At 36.8% G+C, this 13,478-nt stretch overlaps 1 protein-coding gene across 1 annotated transcript in view; it reads right to left on the reverse strand.

Annotated features, from left to right (window-relative positions):
- The window catches only part of AP3B1 (adaptor related protein complex 3 subunit beta 1), a 155,012-nt gene that overhangs the window by 97,259 nt on the left and 44,275 nt on the right, over positions 1–13,478 (reverse strand). The window contains exon 8 of the mRNA XM_083884158.1: positions 559–720. Coding sequence (XP_083740284.1) covers positions 559–720 — 162 coding nt within the window. The remainder of the gene's footprint in view (positions 1–558; positions 721–13,478) is intronic.

The raw sequence follows: 13,478 nt of genomic DNA on the forward strand, positions 1-13,478 counted from the left end.
AAGTTACCTGTATTTTAAAATCTTATGGAAATTATCTAGCATACTATACTTATAATGCCATATCTATCCTGGAAACCTGTTAAGGCAACAGCTTTAGAAAGGTGGTGCATAACTGTCTACTTTTAAAATGTGAAACTCAAAAGAATGAACTAATTAATGAATCAATAACGACTATGATTTTCTTTGTAGATCTGTTCCATTAAACTGTGCCAATAAACTGTACCAGTTTGTGCCACCCTAACTGCTGAAAGTTTTAGCATTAAGAGCTACCTGTGGTAGAGTTATCACATGCTATGCAAGTTGGATTCAAATGCTCTCATAGTTTCTTCTAGTATTTTGTTTGTCTGTGTTATTTGGAGCATATATCACAATCAGTTTAGGCGTCTCACTTATGAGCTAAGTTAAATTCAAAATAGATCCATCACACTACTCCTAGAGTTACTAAAGGGTATTTTCACCAGTTTTAAAGAGGTGTAGATTTTACTCTTCAAACTTCTATATTTTTTAAGAACAGATACTTGTGGTTTAACATTTTAATCAAAAAGGAATGTGTCATACAGCAGCATTCCGGCTTTGAAGCAGGGGCTTTGTGTTTCGTAACAGCATCCTGTGATCCGGGTCCATGGTATAGGTGGTTTTCAATTTCTGGTCCTTCTCTTTCTGTTCTTCATCAGAGTCATAGAAATTATTTTCACTATATTCATCCACCACTTCATCAACCTACCAAAAGACAAAATGACAAGGACATATATAGAATATCTGAATTAACGGGTTTTATTCATTAAGGAAGTAATATACAACACTACAGTTTCATGCAAGATTTATGTATGTTTTTAAAAACAGCTTTTGGCTTTTCTATCCATTTGCCCAAAACAGTAGATGTACTGACATGAAAAAGAGATTAACAATAGATACAAAATTTCCTTAGAAATAATTTGTACTGACAAATTAAATATCTTTACTATTACTCAACGAACTATTTTAGATATGTATATGGGCATTTTTTAGACTTAAAGCCTATGATCCAAAACTGACATTTCTGGAAAATAACTAGAAATGAAAGTAAGACACAGGTCTTGGGAAAACTTGGCTAGGCTGCATGCCTTGGTCAAAACTCAGGTGTAGTGAAAGAACCCATAAAAATATCTTCAGTAGAGGTAGGAGGATGGGGGGAGGGAGGAAAGAAGTGACAATGAATTAAAGTAGTAATTTTGTTCTGGTTTTTATTACAACTTAAAAGGACACTGAAATTTTTTAGAAAGGAAGAAATATGAAGGGAAGTCTCATTACTTGATGTCAATTTTGCTCTAACAAATTCATAGATACTTTATGCAACAGCAACTGAAGCACTTCAATTTCCTTACTTCTCTTCCCACAATTCCTTGTGGCAGTCACATTCTAAACTAAAAACTCAGTATGCTATATCAAGTCCACTGGTAAATTAATTCTTTCCTTGCCTATAGGACAAGGCAACGAGAAAGGAAATTTCCTGACCCCAGTGCACCACAACCTGCACTGGAGAAGCTTCCTCTAACAGGAGGAGGATAATTCAATCTTCATTGATTCAGTCCTCAATATCTTTGCCCTGACTGCGACAAGACATGCAGATCAGTACTATTGAATTCAACAGGAATATTGAGTGTGAAACAGTATTTAACTCATTAATAACTGTTACAAATAAACAGCCTGAGCTCTCACATTTTTGACTCCCATTGTTTTTAAGAATGGTTTCTTTGGAACATACTTGGAGCCTCAGAGTTCCAACAAAAAGCAGCATATGCCTCTTACGAAAACACTTTTATTTTAAACCTGATTTAGGTCCTTCTTCATACTCCCACAGCAGAAGTATTAATATGATCTTCTCATAATGATGTATTTTACTGCAGTTTTAGAATATTCCTCTTTTCTCAGATCTGCTAAGATTTGGTAGGAAATAATTATGTTCTAGACAAGGCATGATGACAATACCCAGGGAAACAATTTTAATGAACTGAAATTCATCAAAATCAAGTTGAACTCCTAATTATTTAGAATCTGTAGTCACAAGGACTACAGTATTATAAGAGTAACTGTAAGAGTACTTGTAGTACTGTAAGAGTATTTGCAATACTGCAAATCTTATAGTATTACGTGTTCTCTTTGTCCACTAAGACAAAGAGGACATGTAATACTGCAAGATTTGCACATTGTGATGGATAGGAAAGCCAAGTATTATGTAAGAGTCAGAAGACTAGGTTAAAAACCTGCAGCTCCCTGGTGTACAAGAATTGTTATTTCAAATTCTATTAATTATCCCACAAACGGAGAACAGTTACCAGACAATGTGAAAACACTCAATCACTCAAAATGCCTTAAGCCTCAAGTTGATCTACTGACTATATTCAATACCAGAGAGATACAAGTGTAAGTTTAGAATCATAGTATTATTGAGATTAGAAAAAACCCTTCAGTTCATATAGTCCAATTGTTAATCCAGCACTGCAAAGTTCACCACTAAACCATGTCCTGGAGTGCCATGTCTGCAAGTCCTTTAAATATCTCTGGGGGTGCTGTCTCTACCCCCTCACCAGGCAGCCCATTCCAGTGCTTGACAACCCTCACTGAAGAAATTCTTTCCAATATCCAACCTAAATCTCCCCTAGTGCATCTTGAGGCCACACCCTCATCATGTTGCTTGACCCTGACCTGGCTAAGACTTCCTTTCAGGTTATTGCAAAGAGTGATAAGCCTCCTTTTCTCTCAGCCACTCCTCACAGGACTCGTGCTCCTGACTCTTTAATTAACTCTGTTGCCCTTCTCTAGACTTGTTCCAAGACTTCAATGTCTCTTCAACCATGAGGTGCTCAGAGCTGGACACAGGATTTGAGGTGTGGCCTCCCCAGTGCCCAGCACAGGAGGACAATCCCTGCCCTGCTCCTGCTGCCCACACCATTGCTGATCCAGGCCAGGATGCCATTGGCCTTCTTGGCCCCCTGGGCACACCCTGCCTCATGTTCAGTCACTGTCACCAGCACCCCCAGGTCCTTTCCAGCCACTCTGCCCCAGCCTGTGGAGCTGCCTGGGGCTGTTGTGAGCCAAGGGCAAGACCCAGCCCTGGGCCTTGCTGAACCTCCCACCATTGGCCTCAGCCCATGATCCAGCCTGCCCAGATCCCTCTGCAGAGCCTTCCTGCCCTCCAGCAGATCAGCACTGCCACCCAGACTGGTGTCACCTGTAAACTGCCTGAGAATGCCTTCAATTCCTTGTCCAGGTCATCAGTGCAGGCATTAAACAGGACTGGCCCCAGCAGAGAGCCCTGGAGAACAGCACTGGAGACTCTCCTCCAGCTGGATGTGACTCCACACACCACCACTCCTCTCTGGGCCTGGCCATCCATCAACTCTTTTAACCTGTGAATAAATACATGCATCCAAGCCACAGGCTGCAAATTTCTCCAGGACAAAGCAGTAGAAAACATTTTCCAAGGCTTTACTAAAGTTCAGTTAGACAACATTCGCAGCCCTTCCCTCCTCATCCACAAAGTGGACTACTCAGTCATACCAGGAAGTTGTTTGTCAAGCAGGACCTGCCTTCCACAAACCCACACTGGATAGGCTAATCCTCAGGTTGTGCTGCATATGCCATGTAACAGCACTCAGGATGACCTGCTCTGTATCCTTGCTCAGTACTGGGATGAAGCTGACAAGCACGACAGTTCCCCAGATCCTCCCTTGAACCCTCTGTGTAGATGGGTGTCATATTTGCCAACTTCCAGTGAATTGGGATCTTCATGGTTAACAAGGACTGTTGGTAAATGATGGAAAGTGTCTCAGGCTCTGGCTCTTTCAGTCCCCACAGACCTGTGTGTGTCTAAGTGGTAGAGCACCCTTGGATCATGGGGGCTTCATTCTCCTCCTCCTCCTCTCTGTCTCACAGATCAGGGACTGGGTACCTCAAGAACAATTGGTTTTACATTTATCGCCTTCAGAAAAGCCATCCCAGTGTCTTTTCCTTATCCTTAATACTTATTTCCCCCTGTAGTTTTGCTGGCACACCTTCTTACTTCTCCCAGGATGAAACTCTCTGTCATTCTGTGATCACAGCAGCCCAGAGGGCCTCCAACCATCATATCACATCACCCACCAGTCCTTCTCTGTTCACAAACAACAGGTCCAGCAGGGTACCCTCCCTTGTTGACATCCTGACCAGCTGTGTCAGGGCTTATCTTCCAGGAACCTCCTGAACTGCTTCCTCTCCACTGTATTCTATTTCCAGCAGGCATCTGGTAAATTGAGGATGGAAACTATAGACTGTGAGACATCTCTCACCTGCCTGTAGATTATTTTACCTGCCTCTTCAACATTTCATCTTCCTCTTCCAACTAGCTCAGAAGTCTGCATTTACCTGAGTAAGCAAGTCTGTTTTGGCATTCACTAGGTTATTCTTATAATTTCTGTTATCACTGCCTAGCTTATTTCTATACAGAACACAGTTCAAAGATTCCCTTCATTCATTTCAAGCCTAGGGAGAAAACTTAAAACTGAATTTGACACAATAAATTGCAGCCAAAAATTCAGACCACCAAGGCAAAACCTCATCTTAAGACACCTAGCTGAATTGTTGCTCTGTCCCCAGATAAACCCTGCAGTACAACTACTGAAGCCCATACTAAGGAAAGAGACTGGGACAACCAGTAATTCTCTTCTGAAGTAGCACAGAACTGGCTTCGAGGCAGAACAAGCACAAGCAAAGCCTCTTGGTTCTAACAGAAAGGGAAAACCTTGTGCAGAGACCTTAGAAAGTACCTCCATGCTCAACAATAGTGCTATATTGCTCTGGAGAAGAAAAGCAACCATTACACTGATACTGGGCTTATATCTTGAACTTCAGACAGAAAAAGAAGCCATGAGTAGGGTATAATGAGATATAAGTACTGTTAACATTAATATTTTTCCTGCCAGCAGTGGACTGAAAGTAAGACTCTTACACTTGGAAATGAAAGTCTTTCTGTTTTAACTATTAATTTAACTAATTAATTAACTATTGAATCAACAATTGACAGATGATTTCCTATGTACTTACTCTCCAATCTTCGCTGTCTATAGTCTACTACTGTTGAATATGCTTCTTCACATATCCATGAAGAAATGCTAAATATAGGTGACATTCAAATTTTACTTTCACAGATGTCTAATTAGAACTCAAACTTAGGATAACCAGTACATATCAGCAACTTTATCAGAAATAAAACCAATCCTGTGATCTTTTTTTACAAGGAAAGATTGCATGAGAGCTCTGGGAGAAGATTCAAATGTTCCAATGCTTTCTGTTGTCATTTCAATCCCTTTAGATGCAGTTTCACAGTTGATTTAAGACTAATCAGTCCAACAGAAGTTTGTTGTTTTGTTTGCTTTTTTAAGAGGATGTTTTATTTTCACCAAGATTAGTAAAATGATCTCACTCTGTGGTCATAGGATCACTAGAACTACTGGATTTTCAAAAGCAGTAGGTGGGAAAGGGAGAACAGAACAGTAGAGTGGCAGTTGTTAGTTAAAACATATTAAATACACTCAAGAGTTTGTAGTAGCACATGATTTAATTGTGCAGTTAATAGCTTTTCTAAATTGCAAAATGACTAAAAAGTTCAGAACCCTGGGAGAATAAAATGATTAAAAACTGAGACCATAGCATTCCAGACTACAATTTGCAAATTTGCGCATTCCCCATCTACTACGATTTATTTACAACAGGGAAGTGAGTATTTTAGTGTGGAAGAACATGCATAATTCTCTTTTACGTTATTCCAGACATACAATTCAGGGACATCTTCATAAAGTATTAACAGCTTTAATGAAGAAACTGATAGATTGCAAATTACATTAGCCTGTTTTTAAAGTCACTAAGTAAATGAGCTAACACTTAACTGAGGTTTTGCTAGAAGCTACATTTAATGTGGCATAAAAGTTGAGAATGTAACTTCCATTTAGGGTAAAATACATTATGTGAATAATACAATTACCTCCAAACAGAGCTTCACACACCCACGTACTGAGTTAAAACAAAGCTTCAATGATATCCAAAGCATGAATATGCAGTATTTTCCCACTTTGCCAGCCTTAATTCCATCTTGTATTGAAAAAAGGATTCAAATATTTGTATTTCTTGGTGAGGTATAAATGATTTGAAGGAGTTTCTCTCCTCAGTTTCATATGGAAATACACTCACTGCTTTGATGCCTGTAGCAAAATCTTAGGCAAACAAGATTTTCACTACCTTCCAGAGACCTTTCTAATATTTCCAAGAACTGTTCTCAAGTGAGTTTTGGATAAGCTTTGGCTAAGATTTTGAAGGTAAGAATAATTTTGGTACTAGTCACTACTTGGTGAACCTGACTGCAATACCAGTAACTACTTCAGCCCACCAAGATCAGTATTCACCTGCTGTATGAAGAACAGTTTCCTTGAAAAGAGAAAATGTTGGATTATCTATAGAAAGGTTTGCGACCTAAAGTACTAATGAGTTATAGCTGAAATTTTGGTGCTGTATGTGGACACGCCTACATAAATCCTTCTATATGGTCTATAGATTAGTTTCAGAACACCAGAAGAGATCCATCATTACTCAGTAGATTAGCTGCGAGAAATTTCTGACAGAAGAGTAGACCTCAACCAACCACACCTGTTAACAATAAAATGCTAGCAGAAGCATTCATCTTTTCCACAACAGGAAACCCTTGAATATGATCCAGGTTTGTCAGTATAGGTAAAGCTTGACAAAGGTGAATTGTTAGTGGTCTTAAAAAAAGGCACAATCTCACATGATAAAAACACTTGAGATAGTAAAGTGTAACATAATTTGCAGCCTGGCTGGAGAGAGGCACAAGCGAGAGTTGACAAGTTTGCCTTCTGCCTTATTAAGCCAAAAGGAGAAGAGATAAAGAATAAAGGGACCAGATCCTCCACTCCGTAAGTAATATTTTCTTTTCAAGTACTAAACAGCCAGAAAAGTACACTGACTTCTTCTAAGGTAAGTTGCAATTTATAATCAGTTGTGTGATAAAAAACTTGTGCCACAGTGAATGGACTGATAGAACCTAGCAATGATTCTGATGGCCCTCTAGAAGCAGGGGATTATTTCAAACACTTAAGTGTAAGCCTCTAGTGCCATTTTATGCTCCCTTGAGCATGAAAAAATCTGCATGGATCTGGCAACTCTGAAGATATGGAGCCTACAGGAGACCCATAAAAACTTAAGACTAGGAAGCACATCTTGTAGCATTTTAAACAACACTGGACAGCCAGGCAGATCACAGAACTATCATATTGTAGTCTGTCTAAAGGTTAAAATTTGCAGATACTTATCCTTCCATAGGGCAAAATTATCCAGTAAATAATTAAAATATTCTGTTTAAAAATTTTTCTTGAAAAATTTTTTTGAAACATTTTCTTGCTACATTGAAAGAAAACAATTTTCAACACCTAACAAACTCCTGATGCTCATGTGTTAAGAATCCTTTCCATGGAAAGGAACAGGCTGGGGATTACAAGACCAATGAGAAAAACACTGGGTCACAGAACCAGAATGCATATTACAGAAATGATTACAAATTGCAGCCATTCCTGAATGGACAGAAAGCTGGTGTCTTCAGTTTTACTAAACCAGAAGTGTATGTTCTGTGTGGTCTTGGACACAATGCATTTACAGCTTTCAGCAACAAAGTCACTTATAAGAATTTTAGAAACTTAATTTATCCCTTCTACCTCAGAGAATATAAAAATATTCAGTTAATGAGGTAGTAGTCTGGGATATGACATTGTATTTTATCAAGCAATAATTGCTAAGAATGCTTCCTGAACAAACAGGCAGTCACAAGACCTCCAGAATGCAATGATTAAGTAGTGCATAATATATAAATAATAATACATAGTCTATATTATTTTTATAAAATATTGATACAAAATTATCACATTATCTAACTTTGCATTCTGTCAGTCCTCCAAAGACTAAACCTGTTGCTCCTATGCAAGTCTAAAAGTACATACACGTTTTCAGTTAAGTGAGCAACAATGGAATGAAGAATCAATTTAGATTGCAAGATCACAGTTATATTACTCTGATTTCCTTATATATTATGATTTTCACTTCAATTATAACCATAGTCTATTCATTACCATTTGGATAAAGAGGTCAGGAAGAAAACCTAAGAGTTCAGTTCCACTTGTAGAATTAAGCACAACTGAAGCCACTGAAACAGACTTGAACTCAAATAGTACCCTCTTTCAAGGACCACTTTTCAGATTAGAACTCTATTCAAATGACTGTAATGGAATTGTACTGAAAATATAATATATTAACATAATTACACAGAAGATACAATGTAAGTCCAGTGAATTACAATAAAAAACTGTTACTTTAGTTTTGAGGTTTTGATAAGAAGTTTTCACACAATTACATTTGTGGATTTGAAGAGTTCAGCTATACAAAGAGATAAACATGCTTTCAGTTAATAAAAAATTGAAGTATTAATGGAAATTTTCAGGGCAACTTCAAGGCATTTTTCAGTAAAAGGACTTGTACTTCAAGTCAGCTTACCTTGGGATATTAATCCCTGGAGTTGCATGTTTCATACCCAGCAAAACATTTTTACATTTCTTACGAAAAGCTAAATTTAAATGCAGCTAAGAAACACACAATAAAATTCTACTAGTTTGAGAAGATTTAATTTGCAATTCAAAAAAGCTTTCTTTATAAAAAACTTCCAATTTTTAAAAATAGTGAGCTTTGATACTTAAACTACACAAAGAAACCGAGACACCTACTCAGTCCTGAAAATCCAACTAAGGCAGGTGAAACTTAACATTAGGACGTTTTCATTTACGTTATTCTTAGCTTCCTTCAGCATATATAAAAGTTACATATATAAAACAATACATAAATCAAGTTTTATCTGTAGTTTACTAATAATATTATCATCTCTACAATACCCTGTTATAATCCCAGTTCAGATGAACATGTTTATTTCATTCTAAAAAGAGCCCCTCAATTTTCCGAAACAATGTGAGTATGTAAACTCATTTATCACCTGAAAAACTCCTCAAATCCTTCAACTCAGCTTTGCAGAGGCTTTTAAAAACTCGCTTAGCCAATAACATAATTTCTAAATATAAACTTGAAAAGGTAATGAAATAAAAGCTTAATGAAAACTAAAAAAATCCCCAACCCTAAACATTCTTAAGAAAACCCACATTCATGAAAGTTTTATAGTACCCCTCTGAGACAAGAGCATCACATGTGTGGAAGTAGGGGTCTGAGGACCACTAAATATTAATTTTTTGCCAGGACATGACAACTAGAGTAACATCTCTGCTAAGTAACCTCATAGCAAACTAATGTGAAAACTGAAGGAGTGTTCAGTCTCAGTTCTTGAAGAAGCAGTGATTAAGTCTAGGACTGATGTCTAAAAATAGGTGCTAAGACTTAAATATGCTGCAGTAATTAACATCTTTCTTCCACAACCTCAAATGTGCAATCACTGTTGTAATAAAGTCCTGTGACACTTGCAGATAGAACTAAAACAATCCATTAGGATTTTTAGATCAGTTTCATTTACTCAAAACAGTTTCATACTCCTCAAAACAGAAGTGGGACGTAAAATAGCTTAGTCTTACCACAAAATAAACCTTCCTTTCAATGGTGTGGGGGAAAGGCACAGTAACAATGCAAAGACTAACAGATGCAAAGCAAAGAACAGAAAAAAACATTTAAAGCATGAGAAAAGAGGAAGAAAGTACAAAAAAGAACAGGAAGGGATAAATTAAAGATTGTAAAACAAAATTAAGAAGGAGCAAAAGTGACAGGAAGAAAAAAGATACCATTTGCTTCTAACTAAAAGTTCACCTCTTTTTACTTACAAATCCCAAAATTACAGTGGAATTTGGAATTTGTATTCAGATGTTTGGTTAAATGTTTGACCTGTTTTTCAGGTTAAAATTTAATATCAATTAAAGTATCTGAAGAGGCAGTATAAGACATCAGTATAGCAAGCAAATATGAACCAACTGCCAAGCAAAATATTCTTCCACAAGGTTGCACAGTAAGTGAACCACAAAAAAAACCCCAGTTAATTGTTAGTTAATTTGGGCCTGCAACCAAACATGCTCTAGAATTAATAGTCACCACCTCTCATGACTTACAGACAGGGTATACAGGGACAGGGATGTCTCAGACCTCCAGAACTGCACGTGACTTACGGTGCAGTTCCTGTACAGCACTGCAATAGCTACCAGTGATCCTCCTTTTCTAGTGTTCCCAGTACACCCTCCAGTTACATCAAACCACGTATACATCTTAAAGCAACTTTCTTTTCTCTTAGAAAAAAATACACGATTCTAAAGAGTAAATTCAGTGAGAACGTCTCCCATACATGGAAACATACTCACATATTTATTTTCATTTTCATGTAGCTTTACGATTGTTTACAGCTACTAAAATATTTATCCAATATTTAGCAATATTTGGACTACAGCTATGGCTCAATGTGTTAATTAGGAGACTCAAATTTTTAAAACACAAAACAATCTTGAATCACTGAAGAATGATAACTGTACCTGTACTTAGATTGGCAGCCTGAAAGGTGGCTGTTTGCTGCCCTTACCAGAGAGTCTGGCATACTCATCTGAACATCATCTATAGCCATTAAATCCTGCATTACAGAAATTTTTTTTTCCTCCTCCATTGTAATGCCTAAGTAGTCAAAGAAGCTGAAAGTATCTTAAAATATCTGCTTAAAATATTTTAAAATAGCACATTAGTGCTTTTTTTATATTAGTGCTATCCTCACACTAACAGCTGGGGATGTATTTACTCTATTGATAAACGGATATGTTGTTTTAATTCAAGCCTCACCCCCACTCTACTTGGTACTGGTACTTTTCCAGCCATAAACTGCAACAAACTTGTGCATACACCATCCAAGAGATTAATTATCAAAAAAATTTGAATTTTTTTCACATTTACAATTTCCCATGGTCTTTTAGGGAGTTGCCACAAGCAATCAAGAATTCTACCTGATATTACAAACAGAGGAACTGTACAGGCTCAGACTCAGGAGCCTAAAGCTTTCTCTAAGCAGAGGTCTGACCTCACACACATGTTCCCTCACACAGCAGAAAAAATTAAATAAAGGTTTATTTTCACAAAGTACGTAAGAAGTTTATTTTACAATTCTTCTAATTATCCAGAAAAAATCCTGGTACAATAATGAAAAGGCCACAAAAGTTACTAGACCGAGTAATATTCTACAGACAGATGCCCAGAATAAATTTCATGAGTACTCTGGCATCCAGGAAGGCCTCAAGTAAGTAAGTAATCTAACACAGCATTCATTTCATACAGTTTACATAATTTTCCATGACCAAATAGCATTCAAATGGCCAAAATTAAAGCTAGAACCTTTAGTCGCTCATGAGATGATGGGGATTTGCTACATATAATATTTAAATGAAAACTGATTAGTAGTTACACAATCCATACTTAGATTTCTATAAAAATATTTGTTTCTTTCCAATTAATTTTTGTCTCTGTAAGTCAGAGAAAATGATCTAGCTAGAAATAAAAACAATTTTAACAACTTATTTGCAACAGATGGCTAGAAAGCCTCTTATCCTATATATAGGTAATAAAAAGAAACTCAGCCTCAGTCAAGAAGATGAGACTACAGTACTGCATGGAAATGTGGAAACTTTGCTGGTCAAATTTGTAGGAAAAGAAAGGGTTCCTTTCTTAATCTGAGTTGATACACATGTCCTAGAGAACCTGCCTAGAGAGATTCTACTCGCTGCTGCTGTTCCATTGCAGCTCTGTTATGGGACTAACAGAAACCACAGCAATACATTCTGACGCAAAAATAAATGGCATTTTTACCTGCAGACTGTACTTCTGTTATTCCAACAGTAAGTGCTGAGCAGCAACAGAGCAAAACAAATCAGGAAATTCATGTGCCCAAAATGTAAACCTTTTTCTAGTTTTTCTTCTGCTGGATTCATTTTTTTATCCAAACTTTCCACAGTCAGCTTCAGGTAGTTTTTTTGTTATAAATCTATGCACTAAGTTATTCCCATGTTACTAATACATACGAAAGGAAAAAATAAAACTGATGTAACAGGAAAACAGTTAGCCAGTCCATTTTATGCCCCAAACACTTCACTAAATATCTTCAAATAAGTGAATCTTTTATTAAACATTAACCCCACCTCGTACATATCTAAAAAAATCTGGCCAGAGAGTACTGTGCTCTGATATAAAGGGAAACTAACTGAATCCAGACTGCCCCAATCAACACCGAAGATTCTGATGGATATACTAAAAAGAAGAAATAAACAGCATAAGACAACTTCACTGTAAACTAGTTTTCCTAATTTAACTTTTTGCTCTTAGCAGCCAATTCAGGGTCAAGAGAATTCTCTGGTGTCATAATATTTTAGGGCAAGAGAAAAAATAAAATTTAAAAATCAGCAAGAATATCACCTGCTGTATATCTACAAAGAAACTTCACTGAGATGATATGTTAAATAAGCAACACATACCATATCATGGTCAATTTTATCCTTAAAGATTGAATGCTATTCTGAATATTTCTTAAATATGTATCTATGCCTCCTTACTGTAGAAGAGCATAATAAAACTTGTAGATCTTCTAGTGAGTTAGAAAACAAAAGAAGGGAAAGGTGTATTCAGGCTGATTAATTATTAAATTATGACATACATATGAAATATTTTTTTAAAGTATTTTAATGCATTTCATTTTTACTGCTTTGTCTAGGTAACCTAGTTAACTGGAGGCTATTACCCTGAATACACCTCTCCCTCCTGTTCTCAGCTTGTAAGCAAATGATTCAGAAGTTTTATTAAGCTCTGCAGTAAACCAACAGAACTGATTCAGGATGCTCGTTAGTGTTAACAAATTCTACAAAAGTAAAAGATGGGACACTATTTTCTTATGCTGTGCTTGAAGCTTCATCAATCACAGTTACATACCCCAGCACAGAGAAGAAGAACAACAACAAAAAGTATCTAAAGCAGTTTTAGATACTTCTGGGCTGTCTTAAGCAGCCATTAGACACTGATTTCCATCAAACATAACCATGACCTTTATGGCATACACTAAGAACTCATAACTAAAAGATATTGTAAGAGCAGTATCTCTGAGAAAGTACTGTAAGAGCAGGAAACATAAAGCATTTAACAAAAGACAAAGAGATCACAGGACAGCTGAGGTCAGAAAGGATCTCAATATTTTGTCAGAACAATCAAGCAAAATAAATATTTTCCATCTGTTTCTTCCTGTAATTACACAGAGCTGGGCTACTTTCCATGATTCATGCCTTTAGATACATAGACATCCAAATACTTAATGTTTTTCTCATAAAAGTCCTTATTCTTTCAGATTGTTTTCTTCATGCTTAATTTCCCCTTCTATCCCTCCCAGCCCAACAATTATG

The sequence above is a fragment of the Zosterops lateralis genome (assembly GCF_965231275.1).
Source record: "Zosterops lateralis genome assembly, chromosome: Z".
In the NCBI taxonomy this organism is placed as follows: domain Eukaryota; kingdom Metazoa; phylum Chordata; class Aves; order Passeriformes; family Zosteropidae; genus Zosterops; species Zosterops lateralis.